General features: G+C 35.9%; 1 protein-coding gene across 1 annotated transcript; it reads left to right on the top strand.

Annotated features, from left to right (window-relative positions):
• Positions 1 to 24,401, top strand: LOC106767713 (V-type proton ATPase subunit a3-like). The gene is made up of 18 exons (XM_022783187.1): positions 1 to 271; positions 462 to 506; positions 1,327 to 1,449; positions 1,534 to 1,641; positions 1,909 to 2,019; positions 2,101 to 2,268; positions 2,510 to 2,647; positions 17,200 to 17,307; positions 17,467 to 17,574; positions 17,685 to 17,833; positions 20,996 to 21,149; positions 21,249 to 21,409; positions 21,512 to 21,718; positions 21,796 to 21,979; positions 22,062 to 22,145; positions 22,227 to 22,423; positions 23,891 to 23,950; positions 24,046 to 24,401. Exons 1-18 carry the CDS (start codon positions 128 to 130, stop codon positions 24,251 to 24,253), a joined length of 2,457 nt encoding a protein of 818 aa, XP_022638908.1. The 5' UTR covers positions 1 to 127; the 3' UTR covers positions 24,254 to 24,401.
• Positions 24,402 to 25,822: the final 1,421 nt, after the last annotated feature.

Genomic DNA, 25,822 nt, shown 5'->3' with positions numbered 1-25,822 from the left:
ATAAACCGCGGGATGGATATAGCGGCAAGATTTGATTTAAGAACGAACTCTTTTTCTATAGAACAAGAGCATTTGCCTCACAGTTATTCGTTCATTCATTTTGTGTTTGAGCATTTTAGAAATCCTGATGGTGAACGAAGGTAGTTGTCTCCCCACGATGGATCTGCTAAGGTCGGAGCCAATGCAAATGGCTCAATTGATCATTCCAATCGAATCAGCTCATCGAGCCATCTCTTACCTTGGCGATCTCGGCCTCTTCCAATTCAAAGATGTGAGACTTATTTTCGTTCCTCATTGCTCTTGTTTTAGATTCCTTTACTATGAAATCTGAACCTACATTGCCGTGATTCTTTTGATGCTCGCACATTTCTTTTTTCAATTCTGTTTTGATGCCTTCATTTCTCTGCATGTTATTTGTTTTTTTTACATTTGACAACTGTTTGTTTGGATTTATTTTCCAGCTCAATGTAGATAAAAGTCCATTCCAGCGAACTTATGCTTCTCAGGTGCATATCAAATCTCTACCTGTGCTTGCCTTTTGGTTACGTTTTAAATAATAAAAATCGTCTGCGCATTTGTTGTGTGTTATTGAAGAGGTCGTAACTCTAATGCCGCGAGATTTCGATAAACTGCCATATTTTGATGTCCTTACATTATGTGATGGCCTAATTGATCTTGTTTTGCTTCAGTTGACAGTAAATTTTACGATTCACATTTTTGCTGAAAACACGAACGGTATTGTAGATATATTGTTTTTCTAAATGTAGTTATGTCATATATGTTTTTCATTTTATTTTATTTATTTCAATAGGTTTTGGACGTTCAGTTTATGTTATGGTAAACCTGTAATGAAAAATTGATTTCTATTGTTGCTATCTTAAGCACCTTAGAGAATTCCTTCAAAATATAGATTGGTAATCTTCGGACTTATTTGTATTAAATTAAAATAGAGTGAAATTGATTAGGATAAAACTAGTTTTGAATTGTTGAGCTGATTGGGGATGTGCTCAAATTGAAGTTCATACATCTGGAAGGGAGTCACAATGAGATCGTTCTCTCTGTCCCTTTCTCTTGGTTCCAGAGGTATTTGTGAGGCTCAATGACAGAGTATTATGTCTTTCTGGAAACTTTAAGCTCCTCCATTAATTTTGTTTTTGTATGGTAATGCAAATTATTAAAGTTGCTAAAATATCCCATCTTTGGTAGTCCTAGTACTTTCAACACTTTGAAAAAGTTCGTAACAACATATATTAATTCTGATACACCATATTTAATGGAAGTGATTTTCATTTACTGAACTGGAAAACTTATCATTTTATCATCTAGATTAAACGATGTGGGGAAATGGCGCGTAGGCTACGGTTGTTTAAGGACCAAATGTTTAAAGCAGGCGTGTCACCCTCAACGAGCTCAGCAAGAAAGGATAATGTTGATCTGGAAATTTTGGAGGTCATTACATTCTATGAAACTTTTGTCACCCGTTCTTCTTCTCATGAATACAGTATCAAGTAATAATTTTTTGTCCATGTTTAGGTTAAACTTGGAGAACTTGAAGCTGACCTCCTTGAGATTAATGCAAATAATGAGAAGTTGAAACACACCTACAATGAGCTATCGGAGTATAAGCTTGTTCAAGAGAAGGTATGGTTTTAAGTTCTTTCACTGCCACAAATGTCATGATCACTTCTGATAATTTGGTTAACTTTGCTGTTCATCTTTCTGGTGTTTAAACTCTATTTAGAATGTATAAGCGTTAACTTTTGGTAAAAATATTATTATGGTTTTTTTCTGTCTACCTTTATGCATACTGTTAGTCCTTAGTCTAGGGTTTGTTTTCTTTTCTTTCCTTGACTGGATAAGAAAACTGCAATCAAAGTGGTAATGGCTTTTTTCGATTTATCATTTCAGGTTGGTGAATTTTTCTCTTCAGCAAAAACTAATGCCGTAGCTCAACAGAGAAAGCTTGAAGTCCAGATAACTGTTGAAAGGTCTATTGACAGCCCATTACTATTGGAACAGGTATAAGCTGCAGCTTTGTATTTTATATCTGTTACTTTACAGATTTGTTCTCTTTCTCACGCTTGGTAAATTTATCCTCAGGAGGAGACGTCAACAAAGCAAATTAAGCTGGGCTTTATCAGTGGACTTGTTTCAAGGGAAAAATCAGTTCCTTTCGAAAGAATTCTATTTCGTGCTACTAGGGGAAACGTGTTTCTCAAACAGGCCGTGGTTGATCATTCTGTTCTTGATCTTTCGTCACAGGAGAAGGTTTAAATTGTGAAATCTAAGTCTTAAGCCTCTTGCAATTAGATATGTAATATATGTACTAGATCATCTAAGTTCCTCCTTTTATTTAAAAATATATGAACTAACAGAGACGAACCTGCTTTGACGTAATTGTATATATAATTACATTTTTCTGATTATGGAAATGTACTCTTGTATTGCAACTAGTCTCTTCTATCTTAGTTTTTTGGTCCATACAGTCATAGCCTCCGTTTTTTTACAGGTTCATAAAAATGTATTTGTCGTTTTTTATTCTGGAGAGAGTGTTAAAAGTAAAATTCTGAAAATATGTGATGCTTTTGGAGCAAATCGTTATCCTTTCTCAGATGACTTGAGTAAACAACTTCAGACAATAACAGAGGTAAACTTAATCTTTAGTTTTAGATTTCCGCTTAGTTTTCAGTTGTTGTTAAGCTTAGATTTCTGCTTAGTTTTCACAGTTTCCTTTGATTCAGTTTTCAGCTTCAAATTGCTGCATGATAGGTTCAGTATAGTGTACAAAAGAAGGTAAAGACAAGGTAGTTAGTACAACTGTAATCAAACATGTGTAACGGACTGCTATAAACAGTCATAGGATTGATGACAGGGGACAGGTTTTTGAGGATTAGTGAGTAGAGGTTTTGTGTTGATTATAGGGATCTTAACAAAATTACAATTTCTAACAAGTTTCCTATTCTAGTCAAAGAGGAATTATTAGATGAATTGATAGGAGCAGCTATAGTTTTGAAGTTGGATTTGAAATCTGAATACCATCAAATCCTAAGGGAAGAGGATATTGAGAAAACTACTTTTAGAACTCATGATGGTCATTACAAATTTCTAATCACGCATTTGGGTTGACTAATGCTCCAACCACATTTTAGTCACTAATGAATAAGGTACTCAGGCCTAAGTTTGCTTTGGTATTTTTTGACATTATGGTTTATAGTCCATCCCTTGAAACTCATGTTCAACACTTGATGAAAGTTCTAGCAGTGCTTCAAGAAAACAAACTGAAGATCAATAAAAAGAAGTGCAGCTTTGGTCAGCCTAGTTTGGGGTACTTGGGAAACGGACATATTATCTCAAGTCAAGGAGTATTTGCTGATCTCAAAAAGAGCAATGTGGAAATGGCTTGTTCCTAAAGATGCTAAAGCTTTGAGGGGATTCTTTGGGTTATTTGGATATTATAGAAGATTTGTGTAGGGGTATAGCAAAATGGGAAATCCCTCACATAGTTGTTAACAAAAGAAGGGTTTAAATGGACTATAGCGGCACAACAAGCTTTTGACACTCTCAAAGGGGCTATTTCTCAATTACCAATTCTAGCTGTTCCTCACTTTTATAAAACGTTTACCATTGAGACTGATGCATCAAACAAAGGATTAAGAGTTGTGTTGTTACATGAGGGCAAACATCTAACCTTTTGAAATCAGGCCTTATCTGAAAGAGGTCAAAATATGTCTGTTTATGGAAGAGAATTAATGGTAGCAGTCCAGGCCACGTAAAAATGGAAAGATTTGTTAGAATATTTATCATCATTATTTTGTGTCTAGGGTTACCCTATTTATCATGATTATATTGTGTCTGGGGTTACTCTATTTATCATGATTATATTATGTCTAGGATTACTTTATTTATCATGTACTTTGTATTAAACTTTCTTATATATAGAATGAGAGTGAGAGAGATCTTTTAAGCCCTCAAGAATTATTTTATAGTTGGCGTCGTTTGCCACTGTCCACCATCGTATGATACTGTTTTGCCACTGTGAGAAGCTTTCCATTGAAGTTTGTCACCATCAACCTCTGTTCCCTGCCATTCTGACGCCATCCACCACTGTTCGCCACAGTCCGCCATCGTCCGTCGACGACTACCGTCACAGTTTCTCCGCGCGACAGCCAATCCCACCGGTGCCAAAGCTCTGTTCTCTTCCACGAGCCACCGTCTGCTTGCTGGAACACCACCGCACCACCTCTATAGCGGTCGTCAGCCTCTCCTCTCTTCGTTCTGCCCTTTCGAACCGTGTTGTGTTAACGTCCAAATGGAACCCTTTCGATAGTCACCTCGGGTTTGCGATTTCTCATTCGGGTTCTTTATCCCTTGATCCGAAATAGCTTCTGGCAGTGCCATCTCTTTTTCCGAAAGTGGCTCCATCACGTCTGAAAAGTTAAATGGAAAAAATTACTTATCTCGGTCGGTTGCCGTTGAGATGTGGTTTCTTGGTCAAGGTCATTATGATCACCTTGAGCGAGATGGCAGCCATGTACCAGCTGATAAAGTTGACCAGTGGAAACAAGTAGATTTCCAGTTATGACAATTAGTGGAACCTAAACTTCTTATATCTCTTAGAGCTTTCAAAACTCGTCACTCCTTTTGGAAGAAATCTCAAAGTATCTATGCCAACTATATTCAACGACCCTATGACAAGGCAAACAAGCTTGCATCTCTTAAAATGGTAGACCATGATATGGTGTCTTTCATGGCTGAAGCTCAATCTGTCGTCGAAGAACTCAGGATGTTTTTGGAAGCGGACTCATTAAAGGATATCAAGAAGAAATTAGACAAATATTTCATGGTGTTGATCTTTCGTGCCTTACATCCCGATTTTGATCATCTCAGAGATCAACTTCTGACCAGTCATGAGGTCCCCTCCATGGAAACATTGACCACTTGCCTTCTGTGTGTCCCCGGTACCTCAAACTTAGGAAGCGCATGAACTAGTGGAACTATCTGTCATGGTTGCCATACGAGGAAGAGGAGGACGTGACACTAGAGGAGGAGGACGAGGAGGTCGAGGATGTCCTCAATGCACATATTGTAAAAGGATGGGTCACACTCAAGAAAATTGCTAGTCCTTACATGGTTTCCCTTCCAAAACCGTCAATATTTCGAAGACTGAATCTTCCACTTCTAAGTTCATCGAGGACGAATATCAAGATTATCTAAGGTTAAAGTCTAATAGCTTGGCAAAACCATCTCAATCTCCCAGTACATCAACAACCTACATTTCTCAATCCATGGAAGGTCAAAATTCATGGGTAATTGATTCAGGTGCTTCTAATCACATTTTCGGTAATTCCCTTAGAGAAAAACCTCATTTCATAACCTTTGCAAATGGATCTAAAACTTCCTCAAATAAGTTTCTAACGTCTGATTGAGCACTTTAGTTTGGCAATCTGTTTCCAGATGGTAGGTCGTGCTCATCAATAGCTTTGTGCCTTGAATTCTGAATAACTCTTTCGAGAATAGACTTAGGAATGTAGGGTCCCTATCATTGACTATGGAGGAAGGAACTCAATGCAACCATACAACCTCCTTCACAAAAACTTCAGGAATAATAAAATTCCCATATTTACTTAGTCTATCCACCACTACCAGAACTGCATCATGCCCATTGGAGTTGGGCAGCCCCACGATAAAATCCATACTGATTGCGTCCCAAATCGCTTGAGGGATGGGTAAGGGTTGCAATGACCCTTGTGGTAATGATGCCAAATACATATGTTGTTGACACACCATATAGGCCGCCACAAAATTCATCATGTCCCTCTTCATGCCAACCCAATATAAAGATTACGCCAACTCCCTATATGTCCTAAATGGCCCCTTGTGTGGGTAACATGAAACTCAACTATCAACTTATGAATCCACCCAGATTGGGTCGAAATCACCAATCTTCCCTTGGAATTTAATCTTCCATGTTCCAACGTGAAATAGGGGTGAGAAACTGGGTCTGACTCCAAATCCTGCTTGATCTTGGATAAAAATGGATCTTGTTGTACCTCCTCCAAAATGGCCAGAAAATCCTGCCAAAGAGGCCATGAAATCCATCTCAATTCAAACTCCTCGTCTTTTGAATCCTCCTGTTTTCTTGAGAGTGCATCTTCCACTTTATTAGTCTTCCCATATCTATACACTATTTCAAAGTCATACCCTAACAATTTGGCTATCCAATTCTGTTGATTCTGCGTGGTAATGCATTGTTCCAAGAGATATCGCAAGCTTCTTTGATCTGTATGGACCACAAACTTTTGTCCAAGCAAATAGGGCCTCCAATGTTGAATTGCCAGCACTAAAGCCATTAGTTCCTTCTCATATATTGACTTTGAAAGAGAAGAAACACCTAAAGCCTTGCTAAAATAAGCAATGGGCCTTCGGTTTTGAGATAAAACAACCCCATACCAAATTGTTAGGTTTCTTGGTAGCAAGAAACCAAATTACTGTTTTAGATTAAGAAAAAAGCACAAAAATCTCACTTCAAGTTCGAAATATGATAATTTAAATAGAAAAAATATATCTATAAAACGTCGAACTAATTACAAGGGAAGAAAATCCCTTCTACACAGGTTAGAACCTATTCTCGAACAAACTAATCCACCGCCTCCTTGATATCCATTTCCCCCCTTAAAAGATAACCCCTATTAGGCATTGTAACTGCCTCCAATGCCCAATTAAATGCCTAACCCTTGTTAACTGCCTCTGAACTTCTATTTTGGGCTTTTTTTGTTCTAACATACACCTTGAGAGTTCTATCAAAAACCGTGCAAAGAGAAAGAGACAATAGGTCTAGACATTTCTATTGGTAGAGAAGAACAAAACAACTAAGGTAGATGAGAACCCTAGGATGACTTTCAACTAGGATGACCTTTGACCACATTGAAATGAAGTTCCAACGGTCAAAATAGAGACAAGGAGTTCTAGTGAGAGGAGGGCAACGCATGGGTGACATGCACCTAGCAACAACGAGTAGAGATTGAGTGCATGGAGGAGAATCAACTTTCGAAACTGATAGGGTTGGCCGTCTCTCGGAAAGATACTCCAAATCCGATGGTTGTCGGAGAAAACTGAGACATTGGCAGATGATGAACGATGGCCAAAATTGCGTTGGAGAAGGATGAGACTAGTAGAGCAGGATAGATAGACCTGCTTTGATACCAAGTTGAGATAAATAAAAAAGACTATATTTAAGAGTAATTGAGAGAGCTTAAAAGCTCCCCACATATATTCTCATATTTATATTGATAGGATTCTAATACAATGTGTATAAGGAAGATCAGAGATTAATCATAAATACTTAAGTACAAAGGTTGGTACGACTAATATTTAATGCTTATTCTAACACTTATCATTCTCAATCAGATTGTTAAACACAGGCTCTCAATCACTGCCTTGAAACTTGTAGTTGCATGGCAGGATCTCAACCTAGGAAATGGCCACAATGGTTACCGTGGGCAAAATTCTTGATCAATACCAATTATAGTGCCACAACAAAAATGACTCCTTTTAAGGCTCTTTATGGGCGTGATCCTCCCTTACTTTTGAAGGGTACCACTATTCTATCTAGAGTGGAAAGTGGGAATCAATTCTAGAAGCAATGCGATAAAGTATTAAAGGAACTGAAGACAAATTTGTGCAGAGCACAAGATCATAATAGGGTACAAGCTAATAAACAATATGTGAGGTAGAGTATCAAGTAAGGGATTAGGTTTATATAAAGTTACAACCATATTGACTTCAGTCCCGAGCAAGAAGACCTAATGGAACAGTTAGTCCAAGATTCTATTAATCGAATCAAATTGTAGTTCGCATTGGATAGGTTGTGTACAAGATGGAGCTACCTGATCATCATAGGATTCATGTAGTTTTTCATGTTTCTCTTTTCAAATCAGCAATACAACCAACCACATCTAGCCAACCCTTGGCTCTTATGAAGACTATATTTTGGAAGTAACTCCCAAACTACTACTGGATACTAAAACTAACACTCAAGAGGAGTTAAAAGTTCTTCTCAAGTGGATACATCTTCCCCGATATTGAGAATAGTTAGGAATCAGCTACCTGCATTAATAATGAGTTTTCAGAATTTTCCGTTAGGACAAGGAGAGTCTTCATGAACGGGTATTGTAGGTTTGGTATAATGTATAAAAGAAGAAAGAGATAAGGTAGGTAGTTGATGGTAAAGCCCTAGCCAAGGAACCAACCACAAGATACCTGAAGACTGGGCCGTAATTGAGCTAGGTGGGCTAATTGATGTTTGTTTTTAGTTATAACTTGTTAGGTTTGTTAGGTTTTTTGTACCCTTTTCCATTTTCCCTAACCTATTTAAAGGTTAACGTTTTCCCTTTTAACGTTTGAACATACAGAAACTATTTCATACAGAAATGATACAAGTTTAAGTTTTTACCTTTGATGAAGTCGGTGTGCAGATCTTTAACATTTCTCTTCTTCTCCTTCTTCTAGAATCCATAGCTGGATGCCGCTCCTGGAGCCACACTTTCTTCCTTCTTTGAGCTTCCAGTGGACCACGTGATTTTCTCTCTCTCTCGCTGTCCAAAATAGACTTCTGGAAGAAGTCTTTTCTCTCAAGACTTTTATTCCTCATGGGCCTTAGGAAAGTGGGCCATTGCGTCATTGGGCCTCATTACAATATGGTATCAGAAGAGCAACATAATTCTTGATCTGTTCTTGGCATAATGGACAACCCAGATCCCACCACTAATCCCTCTAGCCCGTTTTATCTTCATCTTGGAGAAAATCTAGGTATTACTCTCATTTCTCAGATTCTTAATGAAACTAACTACTCATCTTGGAGCAAAAATTTGAAAAGAGCTATTCTCTCCAAAAACAAGATTAAATTTATTGATGGCAGTATCAAGAAGCCACCAAGAATTGACCCTTTATTTGAGGCTTGGGAGAGATGTGATGCAATGGTTTTGTCCTGGATCATCAAGACCTTTTCACCTCAGATTGCAGAAAGTGTCATCTATGTTGACAATGCCAAGGATTTGTGGGAAGAACTTAAAGAAAGATTCTCTAAAGGAGACTATTTCAAGATTTCAGATTTACTACAAGATATTCATTCTATTAAGCAGGGAGAAAGGAATGTTAGCCAATATTTCACTGACTTGAAGATTCCTTGGGAAAAATTAGAATCTCTTAGACCCATACCCTATTGCACATGCCAAATCCCCTGTAATTGTGATTTGTCTAGAGTCTCTCTAAAATACAGAGAGGTTGAACACGTTATTTGCTTCCTAAAAGGCTTAAATGACACCTATCATACTATTAGGACTCAAATTCTTTTGATGGAACCCCTTCCCAACATCAATAGGGTCTTTTCTCTCCTTATGCAGCAAGAAAAACAAGAAAGACAACTTCCTGGAGTTATCAGTCAGAATGACTCTTTAAAATTTTTGGCCAGCACCATTGACAAACCCATTTGGAAATCTCAAGGTCGTGGCACTAGTTCATGAGGTCAAGGAAGAGGAAGAGGGAGAAATCCCAATTATGGGAAACAATGTTCCCATTGTCACAAGATGAATCATACGGTTCATGAGTGTTACTCTAAACATGGCTACCCACCATGGTACAAGAAAAATGACCATCAAAACAGTCAGGACAGGGGAGGCCAGAATGAATGGAGCTATGCTAATGCTTGCAAAGATGATTGTACATCTACCCAGACTCGGAATGCTCAAAAGGAAAATAATAATAATTCTATGCAGATTTTTACTCCTGAACCGATGCGGAAACTGTTAAAAATGATAGAGGGCATTGATAATCCTTCACACAGTATTAGTCAAGTGCAAAGTAACACCCTTGGAGACAGCCACGATAATTTCTCTTGGATTATTGTCACTAGGGCCACTGATCATGTGACCCATGAAAGAAAACATTTTATTACCTTTCATAAAATTAAACCCATATTTGGTAGACTTCCTAATAATTCTGTGGTTACAGCCCAACATGCTGGAACCATTCAATTTTCTAAAAATTTCATCATTTTCAATGTTCTCTACATTCCAGAATTTTCTTTTACTCTTATACCTGTTCAAAGTCTAAGAAGGGACTTAAATTGCACTCTAACATTTTCTTCTAAGACTTGTCAGATACAGAACAACTCTACCTTGAAGATGATTGGGCATGCTAATGTTTATAAAGGCCTTTATTACCTACAATCTTTTCCTATTTTTAGTCAAGACTATGTTTCTAAATTTGTATTTTCTTGTAAACAAGTTAATGATGATTTATGGCATTATAGATTGGGTCACCCTGGCGACAAAATCATAGAGCAAATATGTAAGAATTTTCCTTATGCTCAAATGTCATCTAAAACTGTTTGTGATATTTTTCATTATGCCAAACAACATAAACTTCCTTTTCCCCGAAGCACCACTATTTCTACTTATTGTTTTGAATTGATACATTGTGATATATGGGGTCCTATCTCTGTTCCTTCTATTCATGGGCATAAAAACTTTCTTACCATAGTTGATGATTACAGTAGACACACTTGGGCTTTCTTGATGCACAATAAGGGTCAAACTAGAGAACTTTTGCAGAATTTTATTCTAAAAAGAACCGGTTTCGAAAAACTGTTAAGACTATTAGATTTGACAATGGTCCTGAATTTAACTGTGTTGCTATGTATTATTCTTATGGTATTGAACATCAAAAAAGTTGTGTTGAGACTCCCCAATAGAATTCAGTTGTTGAATGCAAACACCAACATATATTAGATAAAACTCAGAGTCTCCTTTTTCAATCTAATATACCAACTGCCTACTGGTCTTATGCTATATCTCATTCTATTTATTTGATAAATAGATTACCCACATCTGTTCTAAGTGGTAAGACTCCATATGATTTAATATATGACAATCCTCCCACCTATTTGAATCTAAAAACCTTTGGCTTCCTATGTTTTGCTTCAACTTTAGAGCACAACAGATTTAAACTTGATTCTAGAGCTAGAAAAGGTGTTTTCTTAGGTTTTAAAAATGGTGTTAAAGGATATATTATACTTGATATTAGTACTAGGGAAATATTTTTAAGCAGGAATGTTATCTTTTATGAAAACATTTTCCCTTACAAGGATGATCAGATAAATGAGACCAACCATACTGAGAAAGAGATTGAAAGTGTTTTGCCTAATTTTTTTGGTATAGTCAAAACTGTGATGGAGCTCAAAATTTTTTGGAAAATGGAGATTCAGAGCAGAGATCTGATCACAATGAAGACACTATCACTGACACTGGTACTGATCACACTAATGATAGAGAAGATCATAATTCCAGAAAATCTACCAAAGTTAATAGGGTACCTGGATCCCTAAATGATTACATACACCAAGTTAATCATTCCTCTTCCAGTTCTCTACATGCTAAAAATAATTACAAAACTCCTTATCCTATTTCCAATGTTTTGTCTTATAACTCTTTATCGGAGAAACACCTAAAGTACACATTGTCCATATCTGCCAACAATGAGACCAAATCCTATAATGAGGCAAAAAACAACTGTTAATGGGTCACTGCCATGCAAAAAGAACTCAAGGCCTTACAAGACAATGACACTTGGTACTTAACTTAACTTCCTCCTGGAAAAAAGACCATTGGTTGTAGATGGGTGTACAAGATCAAGCATAAAGCCGATGGCACCATAGAAAGGTACAAAGCTCGCTTGGTTGCTAAGGGTTATACCCAACAAGAAGGTATAGACTTTATGGACACCTTTTCTCCTGTAACTAAACTAACCACTGTCAGGATTCTTCTTGCTATTGCTGCAACAAAAGATTGGCATCTACATCAACTTGATGTTGATAACGCCTTTCTACATGGTGACCGAAATGAAAAAGTTTATATGGAGCCACCACCAGGGTTGAACAGTCATACAAAAGGTCAGGTTTGTAGGTTAACTAAATCTTTATATGGGCTGAAGCATGCTAGTAGACAATGGTTTGATAAACTATCATCTTTTCTTATCTTTGTTGGTTACACTCAATCTAAAACTGACCATTCCCTTTTTATTATGAAAACATCCATAAATTTCATAGCTCTCCTTGTATATGTAGATGATATTATTTTGGCAGGAAACTATATCACAAAAATAGACCATGTTAAAGGTCTACTTCATCAAGCTTTTCGAATCAAAAACCTAGGGGAGCTAAAATATTTTTTAGGCTTTTAAGTTGCCAGATCTAAGAGGGGGATACACCTATGTCAGAGGAAATATGCACTGGACATTCTTGAAGAGACAAGAATGCTAGGATGCAAGCCCTGCACTACCCCCTTTCTAAGTGACACCAACTCCTTGTATAAAACAAAGAGTTACTTGGCTGATCCCAATTCTTATCACAGACTAATAGGGAAGTTACTTTATCTCACTAATACTAGACCTGATCTATGCTTTTCTGTTATTCTTCTCAGTCAATTTGTTCAATCTCCTACTGATTATCACTATCGGGCTTTGCAACACATGCTCAAATATATTTAGTCCAGTCCTTCACAAGGTCTCTTCTTTGCTGCTGATTCTCATATTCAAATAAAAGCTTTCAATGACTCGGACTGGGCAACTTGTCCTAATACTAGAAGATCCACTACCGGATTTTGTATCTTCCTCGGATCCTCTCTTATATCATGGAAAACTAAGAAACAAAATACTGTGTCCAGGTCTTCTACTGAAGCAGAATATCGTGCCATGGCTGCCGCAGTTTGCGAGATTCAATGGATTGACTACCTCCTACAAGATCAGTGTTGAGACCACTACTATTATTGCACTTTACTGTGATAATAAGTCTACTAGACATATTGCTGACAATCAAAGCTTTCTCGAAAGGACAAAACACATCGAACTCGACTGTCAAGTTGTTTGCGAGAAGATTCAAGCGAATCTTCTTAATCTCCTACCTATTCGCTCCAACAAGCAACTTGTTGACATCTTCACAAAGCTTCCTCACCGTGTGCGCTTCCAGTTTATCGTTCCTAAGCTTGGATTGGTGAACATACACAATCCAGCTTAAGGGAAGGCTATTGATGTTTGTTTTTAGTTATAATCTGTTAGGTTTGTTAGGTTCTTTGTACCCTTTCCCCTTTTCCCTAACCTATTTAAAGGTTAGGGTTTTCCATTTTAACGTTTGAACATACGGAAACTATTTCATACAAAAATAATACAAGTTTAAGTTTCTACCTTTGATGAAGTCAGTGTGCATATCTTTAACATTTCTCTTCTTCTCTTTCTTCTAGAATCCATAGCTGGATGCTGCTCCTGGAGCCACGCTTTCTTCCTTCTCTGAGCTTCCAGTGGACCACGTGATTTTTCTCTCTCTCTTGCTGGCCAAAACAGACTTCTAGAAGAAGTCTTTTCTCTCAAGACTTTTATTCCTCACGGGCCTTAGGAAAGTGGGCCTCTGCATTACAATAAAGCTCTTAATCTCATAGGCTAAGATTAATTGTATATAATTAGAATAGGTTTAGTTTTGGCCTTGTGTTTGGGTCAAGTAGTATAGGTTGTTTAGGCCTTGTTTTGGGCTTTGGGCCTAGAAGGTGGGCTTCTTGCGTGTGTGCCCCAATTAGGGTTTCCATTGGGCTAGTTTGGGCCACAAGGAACCCTAGACAGGTCACTTTCTCACCAAGGGCGTGACATAGTCCTTATTTTGCACATGTTGCATTATGAAAAGCATGAAGTGCCACTTGGCAAGTCACACTAGAAGCATGACCTCTTTTGGAGCCAATTTGGAGAGTTCAAATTTGAATTTTTCACTCTCCTTTTGCAGCCCTAATTCTTGGTCCTAGGCCTATATATACAAGCCTCCACCTCTTGTAAAATCACTGACACTTGTAATGAAATGCTGACAAAATTTGTGCACCCTACTTGTCTTTGAAGTCACTCTAGATTAGTCCCTTGTCTATACTACTCTAGGCTTTCTTCCTTAGGAGTTGGCTTCACCTCTCTTTTGGAACCTTAAAACACTGAACCAAACCACTCTCAGCCTCTCATTCCACAAGCTTGCGTTCCAACATCTCATTCCATTCTGCTCATCCTCTCAAGGACACTTCAAGGCTTAACCGATTGCCATAAGTAGAACAACTATAATTAAAAAGCTGTGACAGACTATTATAAATAGTCGTAGGAATGAGGAGAGGGGACAGTTTTTTGGGATTAATGAGAAGGATTGTGTAGAGTGAGATTCTGTCGAATGGCCTCAGTTGTATTGTTGTACTAAACCTCTTTCCATTCATTGTATTGTTGTACTAAAACTCTTTCTATTCATTGACTTTGTTCCCTACTACATTGGTACGGGAGTTGGAGTATGGGGAACAATAAAACGTGTGTTTTTATTCTTTCTAATATCAGTTCTATCTATGCATCATGTGAATTTCTTGTCAATTGTTAATAAGAACGGTTTGTTATGGAGTTTGGACATTTTAGATGAATGTTTTGTATCTCTAATCTTCTTCGTGACCTTTTGAGCAGCTATTTTTCGCTTATGTTCTTTTGGTGGTAACATGTCTTATGTTTCTTCAATAGTCTATGTCGAACTGTGTAATTGTCAGTGATCTGGATCAACCTTGTATTTGGTTGTCTGTTGTTTAGTTGTTTGTTTTTTTTTTCTTTTTTCTTATGGAAGTTTAATTGTTTTTATTCAATGAAAGGAACCTATTTTTTCCGAAATTGCTATTGCAAGGAAAGACGAATCTAAGTGGTGGGACAATACTTATATTATAAATTTAATTTGTGTACTGATAGGATATGTAATTTTAGGAACCTAACATATACTGTACTTATATAATAATAATTATACACACACACATATATATATATATATATATATATATATATATATATATATATATATATATATAATATGTTTGGGTGTTTAAATTTTGTTGGGTGTCTCTATTATATATATATATATATATATATATAAAAAGACACCCAACAAAATTTAAACATCCAAACACCTTTGTTATATTATAACTAACTAAAAGGAGTTGAGTTTAACGAGAAAAAAAAATAAAAATAAAATAGTAAACCATGAGTTTTGTTTTGAGGAATTGATAGAGTATTCAATAAGAATGAGTTGTATATTTATCACTGTTCTATTATATTTTATGTAGTGAAAAATAGTAAATTTATGCATTTTTAAAGTTTTTGAATATTTAGCTTATATTCATAATACAGATATGTAGAAATAACGGTAGAAATAACTTTACTCTAAGATTAAAACCATTTTTATTGGTTAGGATAAAGATGAATTTAGCTATTAACTTCTGGTTAACAAAAAAAAAAAAAAAAATTATTCACAGTAGAGATATGGTTTTTAGAATAGCATTTTTGGATAACTATAATATAGTTATTAGGAACTCAAAAATAAACAACTGTCTGTAAAGGTAAGTAACTTTTCAGAAACTCTTGTAATTGAGAGTCCTCAGCATGTCAGGGTATTCTACTCCAGTTCTTATATTATGTAGGTGTTCTCGACCTCATATCCCTAATAGAAGATACATGAACTGTATGTTATTGTCGGATGAAGGGAAAGCTTGAAACAACGACGAAACATACAACAAGTAGGAGCTTTGATCTCTAATGAAACTTGAGAATTAAATATGTTATCTGTGGGTAAAAAGAAACTTCATAACAAATGGGTTTATCGGGTATATATATATATATATATACCAACTTAGAGATTTCTAAGAGAATGGGAAGAAGAATATACTCTCTATATCAAAGAAGAGTTTGTATAACTTGAATCAAACACCAGGATAATAGTTAGGAAGTTGGATGGCTTTTGGCAGAAGGAAGGATTCCAAAAGTGCAAGGTTCATTAATGTTGTTTCTTCAAGATAAATAAATTCAATTATATCATTTTTGTTACTTTATATAGATGATATGCTGGTGGTAAGTTTTAACATATGTAAAATTAAAATACTTGAAAGTGTAATGTCAAATGAATTTGATATGGACTTAAGTCCAGTGAAGAAGATTCTTAGAAAGGAAATCACGAGGGATAAATAAAGAGGAGTTTTGTAGTTATCTTGGGATACATCAATCGTATTTTGCGAAGTTTTGACATGGAAGATATCAAGCTAATTAGCACATTTTTTTCTAGTCATTTTTGCCTATCCTAGGATAAATTCTCTTGAGAGAAAAAGAGAGTTCATGACCTAGGTTCAATATGCTGCTATCATAGGAAGTTTGATTTATGCACTAATTTGTATAAGACCAAAAATATTAGCCATGTAATGGGAGTTGTAAACAAGTTGATGTCAAATACAGAAAAAGTTCATTCAGAAGTAGTGAAGTGGATTTTGAGATATCTATAAAACACTAAAGAATTGTTTTATTTTCGTAAAGGAGAACTAAAAATACAAGACTATGCAATTGAAAACTTCGAGGTGAAGACAGTCATCAAAGAAGTACCACTAGTTAAATTTTTACGATTGATACTACAATTATTACTTGAATAATTCATATACACAAGATTGTTGTTAACAGAACTAGGATACACTCAGAAGAAAAATACCTTGCACAATGATAGCCAAAATGTAATACATATGTACAAAATTTGACATTTCATTCAATAACAAAGTACATTTGTTTTTGTTATCACTTCATCAAATCCTTTCTTGAAAACGAGGTACTAACATAGAAAAAGATTAAAGATTGTAACTATTGGCCAATTGAAGTGTTGGTATGCAAGAATTACGAACAAAAAATGATCGTTGATCAAGGTATAAAGACAAATTAAAATACGCGTGAGAGAAACATTGTTGAAAGTGATCAACAAACATTGTTTTAATGTTGAGAGAAATAAGGAAAAACAATAAAAGGGAAATGATTAGCTAAGTATTAGTGGAAAAATGTGCAGAAAAAAATTTGCATTCTCATATAAATATCATCCATTTACTTTGTAAATTAATCAGTTTCAATAAAAGAAAATAAAACAAAGAAAGAACATTAGTGAGAAAAAAACATTATTTCGTGTATAACTTATTCACCATATTAGAGATTTCGGATTTTATGATGCGAGCTTCTTCCCACTTCTCCAACCCCAAGTGGGTGGTCTACTTTATCCACAGTAGCAGCTCTTCATAGACGGATTACAGAAAATGTGCAGAAAATAATTACTGTGTACTATGAACTTTATAGGTTTCAGGAAGACTTTCAGAATTGAAGACTACAATAGATGCAGGATTGCTTCACCGGAGCACTCTATTGCAGACAATAGCAGATCACTATGAGCAGTGGAGTCTTAAGGTTTGGTTCATTTTACATCTAGTATCTGTATGAGCAGTGCATACACAATATACTATTTTATTCAAGGTTTTTTTTTTTTTTTTCAGCTTTGTTACTTAGCTTCTGCAATTAATTTTCGTTTCAATGCTAACTTTTCCTTTCTTCAATTTTAACTGATAGCTGAAGAAGGAAAAATCAATTTATCACACTCTAAATATGCTTAGCATTAATGTGACAAAGAAATGTCTCCTTGCAGAAGGTTGGTGTCCTGTTTTTGCGACAAGCCAGGTCTGCCCTTGAACTATGAATTTAATTTCTGATGCATTGTGAAGAAGCATACATGTAATGCCGTTTTTAGTGGCTGGAATACCTAATTAATTTGATTCAATACTTGACAGATTCACAAAGTGTTGCAGCAGGCAACTGTGGAATGCAGTTCTCAAGTTGAGGCCATATTTCAGGTCTTAGAGACAAAGGAATCACCGCCTACCTACTTCTGCACAAACAAATTCACTTCTGCTTTTCAAGAAATTGTAGATGCCTATGGGTAAGTTATGTGGCCCTCAGCATGAGCATTTCAAATTTCATTCCCTCTCTTATTAAAAATAATCCCTAGCAGGTAATGACGATCTGATTTGCACTTTTATATGGGTCCTCTCAGTTGGTACAACTTCTACTAATTTGTTTATTTATTTTAATAAAGCTTAGAAAATATTTGGAAAGTGTTAGGAATCTTGGTGAGAAATCCTAACCATCTCCCTCACTCACTGATATGCACTCACACAAGAATGAAAGAATCAAACAATATTTGTTTTACTGTATTGATCAATGTAAGTCACGAGTATGTCGAGGGCCTAACCCCCCTCCACCTGGTTCAATATCGGCCTATACAAAGTATATATGTCTCTCCCCCTCTCACAACTTTTCTTCCTTCTTTCATAAACTTTCCAGCTCCTAACATTACCCCCATCCTAACAATCAACCTTGTCCCCAAGGTTTAATTCTGGAAACTGCTCTTGAATAGTAACTCTGTCCTCCCAGGTGGCGTCATCCACTCCTCCTTCATTCCATTCGATCAACACTTGCTCTCTTATCTCCTCTTCTTTTTGCTGTTGTCTTCTATTCAGAACACGTATTGACCAACAAGTAGGTCCCTCCATATGCAGATAAGTTGGTAGCTCCCTCTCTACACTTTTCGCTCCAATTGCCAGCTTTAGTTGTGACGCATGGAATACGGGATGTATTCTAGTGGTGTCAGGAAGCAGTAATCTGAAGGCCACCTACCCCACCTGTTGCACTACTCTAAAGGGCCCATAATATCTCGTCGCCAGCTTTGGGTGTATCCTGGTCGGCATGGAGGACTATCTGTAAGGTCTAATCTTTAGATAGACCCAGTCGCCCACCTTTTTCCTGCTGCAATTCACCTGCTTGACCATTGCATCTTGGGCTCTAGTTAGATGGAACTTCAGCTGTTGAAAGGCCTCATCCCTGGTCTGCAAATCTTGTGCCACCACCTCCACTGAAGTCTCCCCTGGAACAAATTTGATCAAGGCCGGAGGTGCTCACCCATAAACTATTTCAAAAGGCGTGCATTTTGCTGCTCCCTGATAACTGGTGTTGTACCAGTATTCTGCCCAAGGCAGTATAGCACTCCAGCCTTTAGGCTGTTCTGAACAAAAGCACCTTAAGTAACCTTCCAGCACCCGGTTTAACACCTCCGTCTGCTCATCCGACTCTGGGTGGTAAGCAGTGCTCATCTGGAGGTTTGTCCCCTGCAGCTTAAACAACTCTTTCCAGAACAAACTTAGAAATAAGGGGTCCCTGTCACTTAGTATCGACTTGGGCAATTTAGAGTTTATGTCATATAGTTTGTGTTTAGCCCTAGTATCCTCCTTCAAACCATTAAGGAAGATCCCCTTTAACATGATGCATCTGCTCCTCTCAAAGGTGCTGAAACCATTTTGAATGTTATAAATGTGGCAAGCATGGCCACTGTGCGAATGAGTGCAGATTGGTCAAATGTTACTTGTTATGGTAAGATCAGTCATATAGCAAAATATTGTCAAGATGAGAGAAAGGAGGAGACAAATCTCCTTACTGAGGAAGTCAATAAAGAAATTAGAATTTTGTTGATGGCAAGAAGCCCGGATGCTGAATTGCCAAGCTCAGGTGCCAAGTTGTTGTTTAGAACTTGGAAAGGGGAAAAGAAAACTCAAATAGTCCACGACGGTATCATGACAACTTCGTGGACAGCTAGGTCAAAGAATTGAACCTCTGCTTCGACATACTCCTTGGAGAGAAGGACCGTGAGACGAAGCTTTGAGAAGAAGCGGAAAAAATGTTGTTGTGGAAACAAAGAGGCGTATCGGAGTTGAAAACGGAGCAAGATTCGATGTTGAAACTCTCGAGAATCACGTGCAGCTGTTGAAATGTTGAAGGAGATTGAAAGGGTTGTTGAGATGTTGACAGAAGAGAATGCTAGTGTTCATAAGAGTTTGAATGTGCTCTGAAGGAGTTAAGGGATAAGCAGCATGAGGTTGATGAAGTTTTTAGAGTCAAAGGTGAAATAGAGGAGGTGAAGGTTAATCTGGAAAGTGAAATTGTTGATTTGAGAGTAAAAATCTATGAATTGAAGAAGTCGTCCAAGGTGTGAATGAATTCACTCATGGAAAGCAGGAAAAAGTGAGCAAAACTCAGTTCAAAGAGGTTCTCTCTTATATATACTATGTTCAACTGGGAATACCTAACTGTCTTGGCAGTTAGGAGGAGGGGGTATTCGTTTGTATAAATAGCTAACTGAATAGCTGTGAATAATTAGTTAATTGTTTTGTTGAAGTCTAACAGGAATTCATCATTCCTGAGGAGGAGGTTAAGCTCTCACAATTCACATACTCTGTATTCTTTTCCTATCAATACAAGAATATATCATTCTTTCTTCTGGGTGTGGGTGTGTTGTGTTCCTTTTAGACTGTTTGTGAAGGGTTCTTAGAAGGGAACCTAACAGTACCCAATGTGTGCAAGCCACATGCATGTGCAGTTATTAGATATTTACAAAATAGTGTCATACTTGGTAGTAGCATGCTGATAGCAACATTTTGTCACTATTATTCTTAAAATGTGACCGGTATAGATGCATAAACTAACTGGGTATTCATTTGAATTTTTCAGACATTCTACAAAAAGAAATTTTAATCCATCTATGATTCTTAAAAATAATTTTTTTCAATTAGAAATGGATCTCTCCAATATATATATCACACATCGCAACTTAAGCCACCACAAACTTGTATTTCATCTAATTATTATATATACTTTATTTTATAAGTAATAATTCTTTTAAATTTTCAAGACATTGGAACTGCATTATATGAGTACCACCAAAATACGCTGCCACCCGAAATTGAAGTTAAATTTGTAGTAGAACATACTTTCAGAAAATCTGGGGACTGGTGTATGTTTATCAACTCTTGTAGCCAACATAATTCTTACAGACCTGATGAGAGTGGTGTCAAATGGATTTTATATGATTAAATTAGGATTTATGTTTCCTTTTAGAGTGTTTTTGTTTAGCCGGTCTAGTAATACCTAATAATGCTGAAGTTTTTTCACGTCAATTATCACGTTATCAAAGTTCAATAACCGATTCTTAGTTGCTTCTAGCTTTATTGATAATCGGCCTGCAACAATAATAATCGTTATTACTTTACAGAGTCGCCAAGTACCAGGAAGCAAATCCCGGTGTGTACACAATTATCACGTTTCCATTCCTTTTTGCTGTAATGTTTGGTGACTGGGGGCATGGCATATGCCTATTACTGGCGGCTTTGTATCTCGTAATCAGAGAGAAAAAATTTTCAAGTCAGGTACTTATGGTCGTGAATTTTTTGTATTCAATCTGAATGTTTCCTCCTATTATATTTTATGCCAGTATTAGTTTTGTTCAATGTTGTTAATAACGGCAGAAACTTGGAGACATAATGGAAATGGCTTTCGGTGGACGCTATATTATTATGATGATGGCACTCTTTTCAATCTATACCGGGTTGATATATAATGAGTTCTTCTCTGTTCCATTTGAATTATTTGCTCCATCTGCCTATGGATGTCGTGATTCTTCATGCGGGTGATCAGTACAGTTTATTTAATTTTATTAGATTTTACTTTTCTGTTATACTAATTGGTTACATTATTTGTGTGCTCAATATTTATTTATTCCATTTTTTAGGGATGCTTCTACAACAGGTTTGATAAAAGTGCGTGACACTTATCCATTTGGTGTGGATCCTAAATGGCACGGTACTCGGAGTGAACTCCCTTTTCTCAATTCTTTGAAGATGAAGATGTCAATTCTGTTGGGCGTATCCCAGATGAATCTTGGAATCATAATGAGTTACTATAATGCAAAATACTTCGAAAACGATATAAATATCTGGTAACAGCAAAACACAATTTTTTTTTTCAGACTGTAGTTTATGGTGTTCATTGTTTGATTTTCAAATAATGACTCAGGTACCAGTTCGTTCCCCAGATGATATTCTTAAATAGCATGTTTGGCTACCTTTCACTCCTAATAATTGTAAAATGGGGCACTGGGTCACAGGCTGACCTGTATCATGTACTTATATACATGTTCCTTAGCCCAACTGATGATTTAGGTGAAAACCAGCTTTTTTTTGGTCAAAAGCTCCTTCAAGTAAGAAATTTCAATTTTATTTGGATACATTTGTTTTAGCCAGATACCTCGTATGAACTTCCCACTGTTTCATTGATGTTAGCTTGTGTTACTACTGTTGGCACTTGTTGCCGTACCATGGATGCTAGTACCAAAGCCCTTTCTCCTGCAGAAGCAACATAAAGAAGTACACTCAACCATTACTTTGTTTCTTTCATTGTCATTTGTAGTAAATCACGTTCTAATTTCTATTACCTTGCTTTCTCAGAGGCATCGAGGTCAATCTTACTCTTTGTTGTTCAACAAGGATGATCCTGATGAATCAGAATTACAAAGTGTTCCCAATAATATCGATGATGAGTTTGACTTCAGCGAGGTTTTTGTGCACCAACTTATACATACAATCGAATTTGTGCTTGGAGCTGTGTCTAATACAGCTTCGTATCTACGTTTGTGGGCCCTTAGGTATGTGGTTAAAAGCATGTCACTCGGCCTTTTCTTCTTGCACCCCCTAATTTCTTGGTGCACCCTATATTGTTTTCAAATGAGCATTTCACCCCTCATAATATAATTTTTAACATTATATTATGTTTTGACTCACCGATATGTTTGACTCAAATAACTTGAATAAAATATTTAATTTATTAGATAAATAATATAAAAATATTATTAAATACTTAAAATATAAAAAAAAATTATTTGTTAAAGATTTAGAATTTATTTTGTTCTTTCGTCATTATAAAGTTAGTATATAATAATAATAATAATAATAATAATAATAATAATAATAATAATAATATATCAGTATTTACTATTAATATTATTATGTTTACCATTTTGTATTTGTATCTAACTTTTAATTTTATAAAATAGAAATGGTGGAAGTACTAATATTGAAGTTTCCTTTGAATTTTATATTTTGTAATATATCATAAATTCAAATTTGTACCATATGAGTTTCCTTTGAATTTTATATTTATAATATATCACCCTAAAATATAATATAATGCTAAAAATTATAGATATTATATCTAAAAAAAAAAACACACACACACACACATATATATATATATATAAAAACATTTTTCTAGAAATTTAGAACAAACTTTTACCATTTATTAAGTAATTTGAAAAAAAAAATATATATTCAACAGCAAAAATAAGGTTTAATCAAACTTATTTAAGAAAATATATCACAAGTTCAAATTTGAATCATGTAAATGCTCCATTAATGAGCCATGTAAATGCTACATTAATGTAGAGAGAAAGAGAAAGATGGTTAAGGATAGTGCGGAAGTGTAGGGTATTTTTGGAATAAAAGAAAATAGTGGAGAGGTGTAAAATATTTTTGAAATAAATTAAAATAGTGGGAAGGTGCAAAACCTACTTGGGGAGGTGGAGGAGCAACACCCTATCTAGTAATTCACCAGTCAGTAAACCCACATATCATGGTTTTGTCCTTGGTAGTGCATCAACAAGTTTCAGGATCCAGCCCGTTTTATGTAATTTCAAGGGTTGGTTGTTTGGAAATTCTAGTCACGATTGTTAAATGAAAAAAAAAAACTGTAAAAATGGAAAAAGTTTTATTAGATACGAAAATATTTAATATATTGGAAATATAATAAATGGCAATAACACTCCTATTAGATGAACTTGTATCTAACAAAAGAGATTAGACCAAGTCACATTCACATCAAAATTTGTCTATTATAAAATGGTGAACTAAAGTCGAATATTCATTTGAAAATGTCTATCGGACAATGCTTCAATTGTTTCTAAAAACTGTTTAGTTAGTCAGAAGCATTTAGTACATATTTGATGTTCCCAACATTTAAGATACTTTTACCTCAACCCTTTGTTGTAAAGCGTTCTACTTCAAATAAATCATATTCTTTGATTATAATTCTTTCCTTGGTTTCTGGTTTTATTCAGCTTAGCTCATTCCGAGTTGTCCAGTGTTTTCTATGACAGAGTTCTACTTTTGGCCTGGGGGTAAGTTCTTTAGTTGTGCTTTGGAAAAGTGGTGGGCCATTAAGAAGGTTGGTTATTTGATGCATTAACCCTGAATGTTTCCGTGACCAATGCAGGTACAATAACACTATTATTCTCGTTGTTGGCATTTTTGTTTTTATCTGTGCAACTGTTGGTGTGTTATTGTTAATGGAAACTCTAAGTGCTTTCTTGCATGCTTTGAGACTTCACTGGGTAGAGTTCCAGAACAAATTTTACGAGGGAGATGGTTACAAGTTCTTTCCGTTTTCATTTACATTGCTTACGGATGAGGATGATCTGTAAGGTGCGAAATACCAGATGATTTTCTAATAGTTATGCTCTGCACAATCAAGTGGTGTATAGTGTAAAGTGATTTTGAAATTCAACTATTTTAATTTTTTTGACTAGTTAATTCTAATTGTTTCCACACCACATTAACATGTCAGATTAATGTAATACACATTTTATAGCTGATGTCATAAGACGTTCAGTTTACCTGTGCTCTTTTAACACATATCTTTTGTAGTTTACTGCAAGACATTGGAAAGTGACAACGTTAATTGTGAGGACAAATTCATTTCATTCGGGTTACGTGCAATAACTATTGATAACGGTGGGTAATGTTTTGTTGCTAGACAAGCTAGCACACAAAATTGCAGAAAAAGTAAATCATAAGCATGGTCATACAGTTTCCTCCTCCATAAAATTACATCATCCAAATTTACATCCACACTATACGTGTGCCGCTACCACGAGTTGGCATCCTTATATATTTAATGGTTAGAAATATGTATTGCAGTTACAGATGAGACCATCGAGTCCACCCCACATATATTGTGACCTCTGCAGATCTTGTAATATAGGTTTTCTCCCAAGCTCCCCCCCCCATGAATTCTTTACGATCTAGTAAGGCTTTTACGGAATGGAAGCATAAGCAAAAGCACCATAGCCACTCCATGATTCAAATGCTTGCCGCAGATGCATAATCATAAGAAACCAGCAATATATGTTACATAAAAACTACATCGATAGCAACCGTGCCATGAAAAGAAAAAGTCAGTGTTTATAGATTTAATATCTTATTATTGGGGGTGGAGACGATCAAAGAACTGAAAATATCCTGCAGATATTTTAGCATTTCCTTTTGGGGATGGGGTTAGAAATATTACGGAGTGAAGAAAAGAAACAACTACCTGCAAGGAGCATTCTTCACTAGATTAGCACAAAATTTGTTCTTCGTCAAGGGAAACCACGCTAAAATTAGCAACAGAAGCAGCAATTTTGCTCTTGTCAAATTTGCAGGGTCCACGATCTATTCCAGTATAAGGATAATCCCTTTCTCGCATTCGTTCACCAGCCTTGAGTGAGTACTAAAATGCGGTGGCCATCAACTGACCGTTGCAACTAGAGTTGCATGTTCCGTCTCATAGTAAGAAAGTTGTAGTCACATAATTAATTCATAATGTTTTTGAAAAGTCCAAACAAGACCATGAAGGTGGTTGGCTAATTTTGTTATCTTCTTATCTAACGAACTTATGTAGAAATTCTTAAAAAAGAGTCCATGGATCGTGATAGGTACATCATGTTTCACTATATCACAATTGTGGTCAAACCAAGTGATATGCAACTATAGGAAGGACAAATTAGTAATTGGAGGAGACAATAGTTTCTAAGAATAATAAAGACTAAACTCATTATCACAATGTACGAGTGTTAAGTCACTGACAAGTGTATCAGATCGTTATTAAGTAATATAATTGATAAACCCAATATCGCTCTTCCCAAAGGACTCTTAGGCCTTACTTTTCATGTAAACAAATTGCGTAAAACTTGAGAAAAGAATTAATTTGGTGGTTATATGCAAAGAACAAA

The sequence above is a fragment of the Vigna radiata genome, chromosome 7 (genome assembly GCF_000741045.1).
Source record: "Vigna radiata var. radiata cultivar VC1973A chromosome 7, Vradiata_ver6, whole genome shotgun sequence".
NCBI lineage: Eukaryota > Viridiplantae > Streptophyta > Magnoliopsida > Fabales > Fabaceae > Vigna > Vigna radiata.
The sequence above is the reverse complement of the archived record's forward strand: the minus strand, read 5'-3'. Positions and strand labels throughout refer to the sequence as shown.